The following is a 14,099-nucleotide window of genomic DNA, read 5'->3' on the forward strand; positions in this document are numbered from 1 at the left end:
AGTGCTGCAAGCACTGCCATCACAAAGTGCAGGAAAAGCAGACATATCACAGGCACCTTCAATTGATACTGGTTTTGTTTATGCTTTCTAGGTTGCAATATTGTACCAAAATCTGTGCCATTTGTGGAAAGCATTTTGTATTTTAAAGCTGTTGACAGTTTGTAAGGCAAAGTCCTTCTTTTGCCTACTTTATACCAAATCCCTGTAGATGCAGCAGAGGTGATGAGGCTAGCAAGAATAGAGGCACCCACCAGACTGGCTTTACACCACACTCCAGAGACTTTGCAGTACAGTGAGTAACTCCATGAACACTGTATTCATGCTTGTACATCTGCTCACTGCACAGCTGACCAAGAGCCATTGTTTATATGCTCTTCATTAATTTTTTTGGCAGTTTGAACCAATACCCGCTGCAGTGAATAGCCTGGAGAATACGCAGACAATTCCAGGCATTTTGCTCTCTGATTTAGCTGTCCAATTTTTGCTTCAATTGAGTTGTCTACCATTGATGATCAAACGCAAGTTTGTGGCTGACAGCGTAATTGCATATTATTTCTGTGTCATTTACATGTCACATTACCACTGGCACCAGAATAGTTCTGGCAAGATTCAAACAGTAATAAGGCTGCTTCTTATTAAAAGCAAAACCTCTGAACCCTCTTTTCTATCACTTTGTGGTTTATGTAATCTCAGTGACACGACTGCAACAATCCTATTGGATCACTTGTGTTGTGTTGAACTGGAAGTGCCACACCTTTATTACATTTTGAGATTACAGATTTCTGTGTTAGATGAGGACAATATTTCCTTTGCCCTCTGAAAATGAGTGACCTTCCAAATCATTTAAAGATGAGAAAAGCTGTTGCTGAGAAAAATGTTACACAAGTGATTGTGTCATTCACTATATGTCAAGTAGACTAAACATCCAAGTTGGTACGCCTTTTTCCCATTAAATTTTTGGGTTTCAGATGTGTAGAGTGCTCACAGAATTGTTTACCCAGGTAAAAAACACCTTACTCCTAGTTTTTCAGCTGTCTGAAAAATGAAGATGTGTGAGTGCCCACTGTGTTACTGTGACAGGTGATCTCAGCCACATGTTGTTTGTTGTTCAGCCCAAGCACCACTAGTGGCCTGTGGGATATCAGAAGGCATGACGTGTTTTAACAAAAACTGTGACTTAAAATAATGTGTTAATGCAAAAGTCTTTGCTTGCTTGAACCTCCTACAACTATGAAGCAATATGATTATATCTGGTGGCCCCTGGATATTTTTCCCAGAAAGGCCAGGTGGGTGTTGATTTAGGAAAAAGACAGAAAAGCACGAAAGTTGCCAATCCAGTTCCCTTCAAGCCTGTGGTGTCGTGTCCATGCTCCACTTCTCCAGTACTTTGTGCTGAAGCAGTAATTTTCAACGGCCTGAGGGCCACTGCTGTGGTGTCTATATGGAGCCCAGTCAAACTGGCTGCATTAGGGAGCGTGTAATCCCACGGTGTTGTTCCCAGTTTCTCTCTCTTTTCCTGCCACACCTGCTTCATCTAGCTAGAGGTTACCCAACCTCTCTCTTTCTCTAGTCCCATAAAATATACCTTTTGAGCTGCCATTCCGCTTATCAGCAAACTGGACCTGGGTTTTGTAGGTCATGTTTAAAATATCCAGATTCTTCGTAGGTCTGCAGCCCTATGTGTAGGTTAGAAGCACCTGAATCAGGATAACCGAGGTAGCCTCAGCTGGCAAAGATGCATAGCTTAACCCAGAGTTGCTGCTGGTGACAGAGTAACATGGATCTGTACCCCACATCATCTGTACTCACCACCAGAGATCCACAGAGGAGACTAAATTAAAAGCGTACCAACCTCCACTTAGATAAAACATGAGCACATGTAAGGCTGGGGGTGCGCACACACACACACAGATGGTCCACTGCACGTCTAAAAAGATGTTCCTCTGCAAAGACAAGGAATTTATCATAACAGCTAAAGTCCAATACTGCTTTTGTTCTTGTTGTTTAATTCCCAGAAGGGTCAGCTACAACGTGTCTCTCCAGGAAGACTCCACAATGAGAAAAACAACCCAGAGTTGCTTCTTACTGATCATCCTTCTAATTGTAAGTATGAGAAAACAGAAGTGCCCATAACACTTGCCAAATTCAAACTTGCAGTGATGTTCAGAAAAATGAGTACTGAGTTGTATTTGTTATACTGCACAGGTGAAGGAATGAGTTACCTTCCTGATAAATTTCAAAATAAGCTTAATAAAGTTTCTAAATAAGTTATCTCATAGGAGTTCAGACTTGAAATCATTGTTTTCTGGTGAGACAGAACTGCAAGTCTGAAGAAGGTTGTGTGTATGGCTTTCCATTTCTATGTTTTACAAGCTACAACATAGCAGTGACATGGAAACTTAAGTGTTTGAAAACTTCCTTGATGATGTTGTGTGAGACAAACTACAACTTCCATGTTGTAGAGACAGGTCTAGGAGACATGTTGGGTAACACTAGCAACTGCAGTCTCTGGATTGTTTATTGGATTGTGTACCTCACAGAATCACATAATATACTGAGTATTCTGGTATTTGTGACCGCTTGTGGCTGTTCTGCGTATCCCGCAAGGCTGCACGTGGCAATGCACTGGCTAGGAAATCACCCACGGTCAGAGATGTCTATAACAAAGAGCCTGAGAAAAACCAGCTTCCCTCTGGGTTTGAATCCCAGCTGATCTGCACAGCTTGACAGGGGCCTTGATATAAAAGCAATTCTTCCTGTAACAAGCCAATGCCAAATAAAGAAACAGTTCGAGTTTATATTTCTTCCCAGTCAAGTGACAGGACTGTAAATATTCTGATAATTAAAATTGCCAACAGCATTTCTGAGCGCCTGAGGTGCTTTAACCTACAGCATGGATTTGTAGGTCAACCCAGAAGAACTGGGCTAATCCTTGCTGTGTTGTCCTCAAATCTTTTAAATCTCTCACCCATGTAGCACTTATGCAACGTTAGTTCTGTGCGCATTCCTGCAGTACTCCTGGGCTAGGATTTCTTTAAAAAATTCTTCAGTGAGATCTGCATCCCCCTTTTTTTAAATATCTTTGCACCAGAGGGCTCTTCAGCTTCTGACCTCAATGGATAACTTAAGCACAAGTTTCCTTCATTTTCACTCTTCCAATCTCAATGTGCCTTCTTTTCCCACTGCAGTGGGCATGCTATGGCTTACTTCAATACCTCTTAGATTAATTTACTTTTTGATAGGGGAGAAGTCACGGTCATAGAAATAGACAATGAACAAGCTCTGTTTCCTTGATGACACTTACCAGAACACTGCTGTTAGATAGATCAAATATGAAAAGTATTTGCCACCAGTCATTTTCCCGAAGATTTCCCCACCTGTAGCTGATAGGAAACATTCATTTTCTACATTTTGTTTGTAGTCTGTAATGAATGAAGAGTGTCTTTCTCTTCCATAGAGACTGTTCCCACTTCGTTGGTTCTTCTATTCACTCCTTGGTTCCAAGACCTGTGAGACATGTCAGCTGCTGTCTGAGATTGAGGAAGACATAATAATTAAACTGATTTTTTGACATAGGGTTGAACTTCCACCCCTGTTCTCTACTCACCCCACAAACCATCCTCCAGATCTTTATTATTTGATGGCTTTGATGGTTTTCATTCATCTTCTCATCTGTGTCCTGCACTCCCAGTTGGTCACTGCAAGCTGTTGCAAAGCAACACAACCTGCTGGGGTCCTTGTGTTTCTCCTCTGGGCTCCAGTCTCTCTGTGCCATTTGTCCACCTGCAGTGATCACCACTATTGAGTAGAGCATACTTTTACCTGAAATCTCCTTTCTTAGGGTAGCTGTGATTCTCTAATACACTCTTAGTGTTGGAGCACTCCGTGTCCTATGTACAGTGTTAGTGCTTTGCAGAAGACTTCCTTGGATTCTTCTCATATCTCTCCTTGAATGTTTTGTCATAGACCTTAGTTACTTGATGTGCACAGACACCCCCTCCCCACCATCTCCTTTAGACTTGTCACCGTGGGGTTTTGGTACCTTCTGATACAAACCATCTCTCTTATGTATGTCATTTTTTGTGTAGAATAAATAGAACTTCTGTGTACAGGTCTATAATGATTCGCTTTTGCCAAACAAAAACTGAAGCAACAGTTGTTCCAAAATCTAATTTAGAAATAGAACTAACTATTATCTTCCTCTATGATGGATTCCCTTGCTTTTGGATGCAGGATAATGCATCACCAGATAGTTCTCTACGCTTCCAAGGGAATATCATTAGAAAATTTAACTGTTCATTATGTCTTAGTTCACTTTATGCCTGTTGCTCTCTAGTTTTTGGCAATTATTGAAAGCCACAGAATGTGACTGAGATTTATTTCCTTAAACACATGAGCCCCTCTGTGCTGGAGCAATTAGTTGATCTCCTCAATGCACATTTCTCTTCACAAGAAAGATGGAGCATCAACACAGTGTGCCCAGCAGCATCAAACTGCAGAGAATGAGGAAGACGAAGCAGGTTTGGGTCTCTTTCCAGTGTGACCAATCAATTTTGCAGGACATTGAGGGAAGAGATTTGTATTCTCTTCATTATTTTGTCAAATAAGAACTGTCATTTAGTGCCTACAAATGATAGTTTGTTCTTACTCTGGAAATGAGGATTGGTGGAGAAAATTTTCTCACATATTCTGATTTTGTGTCTGGAGCCATCCACAAAGTGCACAGTAAGGACTAAATGGATGCTGCAGCTGAAGGACACACTATTTTCAATTAGGTCAATTAGACCAAGATTGTATTTTAAAATAAATTCATTTTGAGTAAAAAACAAATTGCGCAAGTTAATTAGGTCCGAATCTGTCAAATTGTTTCCAAGCCTCAGTCACAAAGCTATACAGAGTCAGGTGCTTCTTGCCAACTCCTGTTAAGTCTTGGCAATAATTCCCATTCACAAAACATTGAAAATTAATTATATGAAAACCTAAATGTAATTTTCAGTAACTGCACAAATTGGTGTTTTTTGGAATACAGTTGTGGCATGGTAAATTCAAATCTCCAGAACCCATTAGTGAAGCACTTGCCACACGTTTGATCCTGACATGGGGTGGTGGGGCCATGTGCTTCCCTGGCCTCCTGGCTCTTGCCCAGCTCCACAGCTCTCACCACCACTCTCTAAAACCCGTTTCTGTGCAGGTACTGTAAGAACAAGCCTTTTCCTGCTTAGACAGCAACTCTTCCAGCATCTGGTCCAGAGCAGGTCCTACCCTCCAGTGAGCCAGAAGAGCTGATGATGATCTGTCACAGCCTCCTTCATCTTCCTTCATCAGAACTTGCTTGCTGTCTGGCACCACTGGGAGCCCAGGGGCTTCCCCATCCTTGGATGATGAGATCCTCCTGGGTCTTATCACCTGAGACCATGCCTTTGGAAGCTGTTGATGTGAGTTAGTATTTCCCTGTGTAACATGGGTTGCTTCAAACTATAAGTACACTGGCAAGTTCTGAAGCTTTCCTTGTAAACTCTGGAAAGCAATCTGCTGGTATTTTAAGGTGATGAGAATTAGTGTGAGAATTTGAGACTCAAGCTGCTCAGTTTCCTGAGAAAGGAATGCTGTATTCTGCTCTATGCAACCAGTTTCAGGGGTGATCAGGAAATTTTGACTACATCTTTGCTTATTTAAAAAATAAGGCTGTTGCTATGCAGCTGATTGCCCTAAAGAGGCCTCTTGCAAGATGATAATCAGGGCTGCAAGCAAAAATCTATTAAACATTCTGCAGCCTTTCTGTAAGCCCACAGCTTGCATCGGGATAAACTGCAAGTAAAACTTCCTCATGTGAGCAAATCCTGCAGCAATGGCAAAGGACTGTAAGATTTGTGAGTTGCTTTTCATTACAACTGCCTTATCTTCATTTACTGTGACTGCTAATCTTGTGCTTGTTTAAACAGCTGCCAAAATCCGCCGTGTTAGTTGTATAGGGTGCCACCGAGATAATTACCATCCTGCTCCAACATAGTAGAGTACGAGAAAATTTTAACATTCAGTGGTTAAGTAAAGCAAGTCATGTTGTGGTATTTCCCCAAAGAAATTGTCTGCTGTTTCCTAGCACATTTGTGATGGATAGAAATTATTGTATTTACTGAGTGCCATACACTAATGACTTTCCTAAGGCATCACAGTTGTTTTCTTCTCTGTCCTTACACTAGCAGCTGTGAAGAGTAGTTCAAACATTGTCAAAGTATGAGAGAGGCTCTGCCACTAGTCTAAATCATGCCGAGGTCTCTCTCGAAGATGTGATGTAGTGAAGAACAGGAGCTTAGTGATCCACAAAGTGGTGACTACACATAGCAGTTCTAAAAGAATTGTACATTTGAGTTATTGAAATCAATATCAGACAGTTGGAGCATACAGAATTTGAGCTATATTTTGACTGAACTCAACAACAAATGTTACTAAATTACTGTGTTTAGTGGAAGGAGAAAAAAAGCAAAAGTAAAGAAAACTACAAATATCTTCTTTTCCTAAATGTCATGTATTGTTACAGTTAGTGTCCTGCAAGCTCCTTGATGGCAGAAGAAAAATATTTGGGGTTACTTGTTCATCATATGCAATATTTTGTGGGGAAAAAAGTGAAGGAATTTTATGCTTGCTTTATCTGGATTCTCCCTTGCAGAAATGGGCACAGTGTTGCAGAGGTTAATAGCAGTTGTCTGTCTTACAGAAACAAGGACACTATCTGTTCGTTCCTGTATAATTTAATAATGAAGCCAAGTTGCTTTCTCTAGATTCTTTTATTAATTCTAGGTATAAAGGGAACTTCAGCATTATCAGAATCTTGTTTTTTCTCCTTGTAATGATAATTTGTTTTCTTATAACAGTCATTTGTCACGTGGTGGCTTGGTGGTCGTATGTATGACGTCATTTACTTGGACTTTTAGGAGTGACATCATATGTACGGCTGCTAAACTGCTGCATGGGACATCACTTAAACAATTTTCTTCTGAAGAAATGATACCAATCATTTTCAGGCAATGAGCACATCAGTTATTAAGTTGTGAATTATTTGTTTCTCTTTAATAAAGAATATTTATAAATGAATGAGGCATTCCTTTACTGTATCAACATCGTTTATATTTCCACCTAAAATAACGGAGGATGGATGGATGGATGGATGGATGGATGGATGGATGGATGGATGGATGGATGGACAGATGGATGGGAAAGCTTTTTAATATGCAGTAATGGACTCTGAACATTCAAAATCTGTTCAATGCTGTAGGTAGTTACCAAGTCAAAATTACTTACTCTTGGCTTTTTTATGGTGAAAACGTGCATTTTAAATCTTAATTCCTAAAATGCATAGATATAACAATTAAAATATAGTAGCAGAGGTGATTCCAATCATTAATTCCCTGAGAGCAGATACAAACATAGACACACAGATTCATGGTACTCTCCCAGCCTCTCCCAATAACATGGTACACACTAAGCTTTCCCTCCCATGTAATCATGCCCAAAATCCTGCTACTTCTGATAAGAGAATAATGACCCAGAGATGTCTTTCTGACCCATTTGCCCTTTTCTGACCCCTATGATAAGGAGTGCAGGAAGACTAAAACAAATAACAGCATCTCACATGACAAACTGTAGCAAGATTTTTGTCTGACTTAACTGCAGGAATATAAGGCTGGATCATCAGCCCACTGAACTGACTTTAAGAGGTCAGGCTTTAGGCTCTGGGTCCTAGAGTGGTGTCTCTTACACATGGTAGAAAAAGTAGCATTTCAAACAGGGATGTGGCTTCTCAACCTCCAACAAAACACCGAAATAATATTTCATTAATCTGCTGAAATGGAAATCTGATCTTAAGGTAGAAAAAAATGGTGTTCAAGCTTCCAAGGCCAGCTCTAGGCAAACAGAAATGAGGAGAAGCAATCAATGGGAAGAGCACATTTAAAGGGCATATTGCAGATGAACAATACCAGTGACATACCTATGTATGACCCCTTAATTTGATTTCCCACACAAGCTATTCAATTTCATAAAAAGTGCCAGGAAAGATATTTGGACAATTAACTTTGAAAATCTGTAAATTTAATGTTATTATTCATATTTTTATCCAAGCTTCAGTTTTTCTGTAGGCCATTAAGTGATTTCCACTGATGAAGTAAGTCCCATTGAGCTTTAGTGACACAATGTCATCCATATTTTTAATCTTTCTGAGTGAATTCCTGTCCTAAATGTAGGCAGTAGAAATTTTACTGGCAATTTCACCTGGACCATGATTGCCTTGCACAGAGGCAGTAGAATGGGCCTCCTGGTTACATGGTTGAGCACTTTTAAATAATTCTGTACACAATCCAAGACATTTAGTCTATCCACCACCACAGGTACTCTTTGCCTTCAAGTATCAAAATATTTGCATTAAACTGTACCCAATAAGAGCTGACTTCATCAGGAATTCTACACAACAAGTCTCTTAAATTGACCTTTAAGAGTAGGCAGTCTTTGGTGTCTGAATTGTGTCTTACCCCCCCAGAATTATCACCCCACACATAACTGTGTTCCCAAACTGGCGCAGAGGAACAGAGAAATTGTCAAGAACAGAGGCAATGCCACAGAAGTCCTCCTAGCTTTCTTTGATGATACTGATATTCCTCTCTTTAATATAAACAGCTTGGAACTGAGGTATTATTCAAAATAAAAATGGGGAAAATTAGCATGGAGTATCTATTAATCACTTCAAGAAAGCACCAGAGCCTGTGACGGTACATGGACGTGAAGGGCTAAGATAAAAATGAGGGTGTCCGAAGAACCTCATCTGCACTTTCCTACACTACATGCTGGATTCAGGATATTGCTTGGTTGGTTTTTAAAATGATTCTCATGAACCCCAGCTACTCACTTTAATCTTTTTATAAGTAAGGGATCTGTGATGTTTCGCTTCACTTCTGTATTTCCTGTTCTGGCTTTCTAGATACTTAATTTTTCACTTGGATGGCCAGGTGAAATGTTCCAAATGGCTTCATTGTCCAAGTATATATTTGTTTGGGGGGTATACATACACATAAAATTTATTTCTGCCAGAAAATATCTTCCTTTTTATTTCTCCTATTTTATTTCAAGCACCTGTTTAAGTGCAACAAGATTAACTGCCTCCAGGTTTTCCAGCTAGCAGCTGTATACAGTTGAAAATGAAAATGTTTGTGTCAAAAGAGATTAGATTAAATTAAGAAAATATAATTAATTAGATATACGAGTATATATCCTGACATGGTTTGTATCAGGATAAAAGTAATGGCTTTTTTTTTTCCAACCAAGTCAAACACTGTGGTTTCACTGTTTATTTTACCAAGATGTTTTAGTGTGCAAATGGGGAAAAAAGGTAATCTATTTATGCAATACAGTTGCCTGTGGTGTGCAATTAAAAAAAGGGGAGGAAAAGTGTAAGAAGTAAGCTGATATTTGAATTTTCAAACCTGTTATGTTTTCAATTTGCACATCTACAAGTGCTTGCTTAAAGATCTGTGTACTGGCATTTGCTGCTAAAATGGTAAAGTTTGCATATTTATGACAGTCCTAGATTTTGAGTCTGTATGTGTTTGTGATGGCTTTAGTACTGTTTAGTATAGGGGAAGATAGAGGGTCATGCAAGGAAAGTGCCACAGCAATGTTCTGTTTCTTGGGGAAGCAGAGGAACTAACTTTGCCTGTCACCTTCATGCAGAGAAGTTTCCTGATATAGGATTGAGGCAGAACGGAACTAACTGAAGCTCCACACTCTCATTTCCACTCACAGACCTGAGTTGTACAACTGACACATGGAGGGATGGCAAAAAACCATGACTGACTTTGCCTTCCAGAGGCAATGATCCTTCCCTTTAAACTGCAGGTGGTTCAGAATGGGAGAATTCAGAAGATGCCACTAGATTGAAGAGGACCCAGTTATTCAGACTCAAATGTAGGGACTCAAATTTAGGTACTTAACTAGGAACTAAGGCCAGATATTGAGGTTTAAACTCTCTACCCATTGTTTTTATGATCTTAGCAGTTGAAGAAGTTCAAAGCAGGTGGCATAAAACATGCAATAATCAGCTCCCAGGCTGTGGCACTGAGGTACTTTGTCTGCAGTCAGGAAAAAAATGGGCACAAGTGAGCAGAAATACATGGGTGTAATTTTTGGAAGATACAAAATTCTTTCGCAGATACTAAACTGAATTAAAAAATTTTGAAGACTTTATCAAGTATTTAATGGTCCTCTCTTTGCCAAGAAAAAGGGCTTGGTTAAAATCTTGTGGTTTTAATGAGGTAAACTAATAAAATTCAGCATTTACTTTGCAAGCAGTACAAGGCCCATCATAATACTAAACAGGTGCAAATAAAAGGCCTTTGAAGAATGCAAAATATATTTCTGGTCCCCTTTTTTTTTTTTTAATTTTATCCTCCTGTTTTACTCAGTTGTACTAACAGTTTTTCCTTTCTGTACAGAGAATTGTTCCAAGTCTTTCTTCTACTGTAAATTATACTGATCCTACATTAGAGCCTGTAGTAACAGAAAATTCAGTCATACGACAGAAGATAATAGATTCACAGTTCAAATGCTATGAGAGGATGAACAGAGCTCCTCCATACAAGAAAAAAGGTAAAAAGGATTTTATAAAAAAATCTGTCTGTATTTTGCCATGCTTGGTTATAGAACTATAAAGAAACGTTTTCTTCTGTATGCTAACCCATACTCTTCCTCAGGGTGCACTTTCCTTCCCACAAACAGTAATCAAAGTCACATTTACATCCTCCTAAGTGCAAAGAGATAAAAAAGCCTGGAAGGAGCCCAGGGAATGAACAATACTTCCTTCCTCCATTATCCACGTTTCTTGCTCATTGCTTTGCTGCTTGAATGTCTCTTGTTCTTGCTTAGAGAATGGCATTCTCCAGAACCTCTCAGCAAGCTCACACAAAGACCTGATTGTGAATGGAGAATCTCTTAAATATAAATGTTGTTCTGTTTGCTTTACTCTCTGTTTCAATTTTTTGTCATTTGTGTATTGTCTGCTGGTTGTCATGCTCTGTACCAACACAGAAGTTCCAGACATTCCATATTCAACAGTAACACTAGCAAAAATAGGTTTATAAGGCACTGAGCACTCATCTTTACTAAATATGAGGCATATGTGAAGAGTGATAAAAAGAGAAATGACAAAAAACAGTGGTGCTACAGTTACATAGTATAAAGCAGGAATTCTGTTTGGGACTCAGTGTTCTGGTCACTTTTTCTTATAGAAGATATAGAAGATATGAGGAGGCTAGAGAAAAAAATAACAGAGGAGTTGTGAAGACTCATGCAAGTAAAGAACAGAGATATTGAGGACATAGTTTAAAGAGAAAACACATGAAAAAAAAAACACTAATAAAAACACCCAACCTAATACATGGATTGGAGACAAAGTGGGCCTTTGTGTAATACAAGAACAAAGACATTTCTATAGCTCTTTATCACAAAGGTTTTACTGAGCTCTGTAAGACTCAAACAACAGTTAGATGTTAAGATACTCAAGTCTTGATGTAGAAATGTTTGGGAATGAATATAGAGATTGACTTTGCTAAAAATAGGTTTTAATTCAGGCTGATGATGGGGAAAACCCACAAGTAGTTATATAGGGTTATGGAATATAAAGCATGTTTCAGACTTAAACAAGCCTTTTTGTTGCTGGACTTACAGTGGAAATAACTTGCCGTCGTCTTCTCAGATTACTCTTTTAGTCTCCATCTCTGTAAACAAGTAATTTTTGCATCCATTGATGGTTCCACTGGATTTCCATTTCTTCTGCACCTTGTTTGTGTGATTAGTTACAAAGGCTGTTTTTCCAGCATGAGTTGGGATTTCATGTGATGACATGAATTCCTAGTAGTGTTCTCAAGGGCAGCATTGTCCCAGGAGGACAGCAGTGGCAGTTCCTGCATTCCTTCAACTGGCAGCTAGATTTTAATTGATGCCATTAGGGACTGTTATGTTCATAGCAACATGCACTTAATTCATTTATAACCCCAAAATGAAGATAATGGGTGATGAAAGAATGATGCCAGCACTACTAAAGTTGTATTTTAGCTGAAAAAATAATAAAACGAGGGGCTCAGGCACATGGAAACACCTGACCACCCCTCCAGGACAGCACCATGTGTGTATATATATATATATATATATATACACACACATATATACATATATACATATATACATATATACATATATACATATATACATATATATATATACACATACACGGTGTATATATATGGGGGGTGTGTATATGTATATATACATATATATGTATACATATATCCATATATATATATGTATGTATACATATATATCCTGTTAGTTACCCTGAAAGACACAGTCCACAGTGTATAGATTGACATGTGCTATTTTTTTTATTTATCAGGCAAGGCAGAGGATTTAAAGATAGAAATTCCCTCCAACCCCTTTCAACACTGTCTTTCAAATACAAGCTCAAGTTGCAAACAGTTTTTACTCTTGTTTTTCTTCATTATTACAAAAATACTCCTCAAAGTCTTTCAGATACATTTCAAAGCTATAGAAAAACATGACAGTACCTGAAGGAAAGATAACCAGGTGTTGATATCATGATTGGTTATTTAAGTGAAAAATAGCATTAGCATATTTAACTTGATAATAGAAACATGCATAAAATCTTAGAAAATTAGGTAAAAGTATGTATAAAAATGTCTTTTCTGAACAACATCTAATCTGGAAAATATTAATTTAGAATTATTTATGCTTTCAATTTTTAGTCCACAGCTATTTTGACTTATAAACATTTATTGGTGCAAATTTGAACAATTCAGATTACTTTTTACAGCCTTTTTGCTTTAGTAAGAAAGCTTATCTATGGATAGTTTCTAAAGCACCAGAACCAATTAGCTATCCATATTTTATTAACTCTCAGAGGTACCGTCTAAATAATTCTTCAAAAATCAACATACATGGTCATAGCAGCCATTCTGACACTTCCTCAGGACCAGAGCAAAAAAGCCAAGATGTACCTTCTCATTCTATTTCCCTTTAACCTGATGGTCATGATGATAAATACCTTTTCCCACATCACAAACTGATTTTAAATTGAAAATAACTAAGAAGTGTAGGGATTTTTTTAATACGTTTCTTTTATAAGTCCACAATGAGTCATGTTATACATTACAGCAAGCAGTCTTACAGCACAGTTTCTGAGGACCATAGTAGGTATCATCTCTGTTGGGGATCAAGAATGAGCTGTGTTCTGCCTCCCTCACTTTGGGAGGGTGGGGGTGGAAGTATCCCTTGTAAGCGACACAGCCTCGACCGCACTACCTTCCCAGAAGATGCATGATGAGGACAGGATCACAGCACACCTACCTAGGCAACATCAGCAGGCAGATCAGTCTGTTACAGATCAGTCTTGCATCTGCTTCACTGGACATGTAGGTACTGATCTCTGGTGCTGAAAAAGGCAACAGCCTTACAGGGACCTGTCTCTGCAAATGTTGCTTTTAGTGGGATGTCCCCACGAACTCTTCCTTACCTTTACCTTTCAAAGACCCGATTTTCAGACCTACTGAACAGCAGAAGGTGAAATGAAAAGTGAGTGCCTAATAGGTCTTTGGTTACCACTAGTGTAGGTGCTTACAGCTGGGGACAGAAGGAGGATCAAGAAGACAAATTTTTAGGATCAAAAGCTACATTCAAAGCTCAATTCAACAGGATTTAAAACATAACTTGCCAGTAAAATGAACACAACTAACATCAGGTCAGTAAAAACAAGTTCCTTGTAGCCTCTGAATGCCACTCTAAGTGTAACAATAATAAAGGAATTTATTACAAAAAGAAAACCTGATTGTCTGCAGGCAGCAATATTCCTCGAGAGGCTGTTCAGGAGTGACCGTGTGTTGAATTAACTCCTGAAACCCTCTTAAATGTCCAGGTCTGTTCTGCAACCGAACATGGGATGGCTGGTTGTGCTGGGATGATACACCTGCTGGAAGGATCACTGCTCAGAATTGTCCAGATTATTTTCCAGACTTTGATCCAACCGGTACAGTATTTCTTTT

At 38.8% G+C, this 14,099-nt stretch overlaps 1 protein-coding gene across 4 annotated transcripts in view; it reads left to right on the plus strand.

Annotated features, from left to right (window-relative positions):
* CALCR (calcitonin receptor) overlaps positions 1–14,099 on the plus strand; it is a 159,278-nt gene that overhangs the window by 91,638 nt on the left and 53,541 nt on the right. For all 4 annotated transcript variants that reach the window (XM_039388625.1, XM_039388623.1, XM_027749207.2 and 1 more), the window contains 3 exons: positions 2,016–2,103; positions 10,482–10,635; positions 13,973–14,083. In XM_039388625.1, the coding sequence (XP_039244559.1) occupies positions 2,056–2,103; positions 10,482–10,635; positions 13,973–14,083 (313 nt within the window). In that variant the 5' untranslated portion in view covers positions 2,016–2,055. The remainder of the gene's footprint in view (positions 1–2,015; positions 2,104–10,481; positions 10,636–13,972; positions 14,084–14,099) is intronic.

The sequence above is a fragment of the Pipra filicauda genome, unplaced genomic scaffold, assembly GCF_003945595.2.
Source record: "Pipra filicauda isolate LSUMZ 115617 unplaced genomic scaffold, ASM394559v2 scaffold66_size7647185_pilon, whole genome shotgun sequence".
Lineage (NCBI taxonomy): Eukaryota > Metazoa > Chordata > Aves > Passeriformes > Pipridae > Pipra > Pipra filicauda.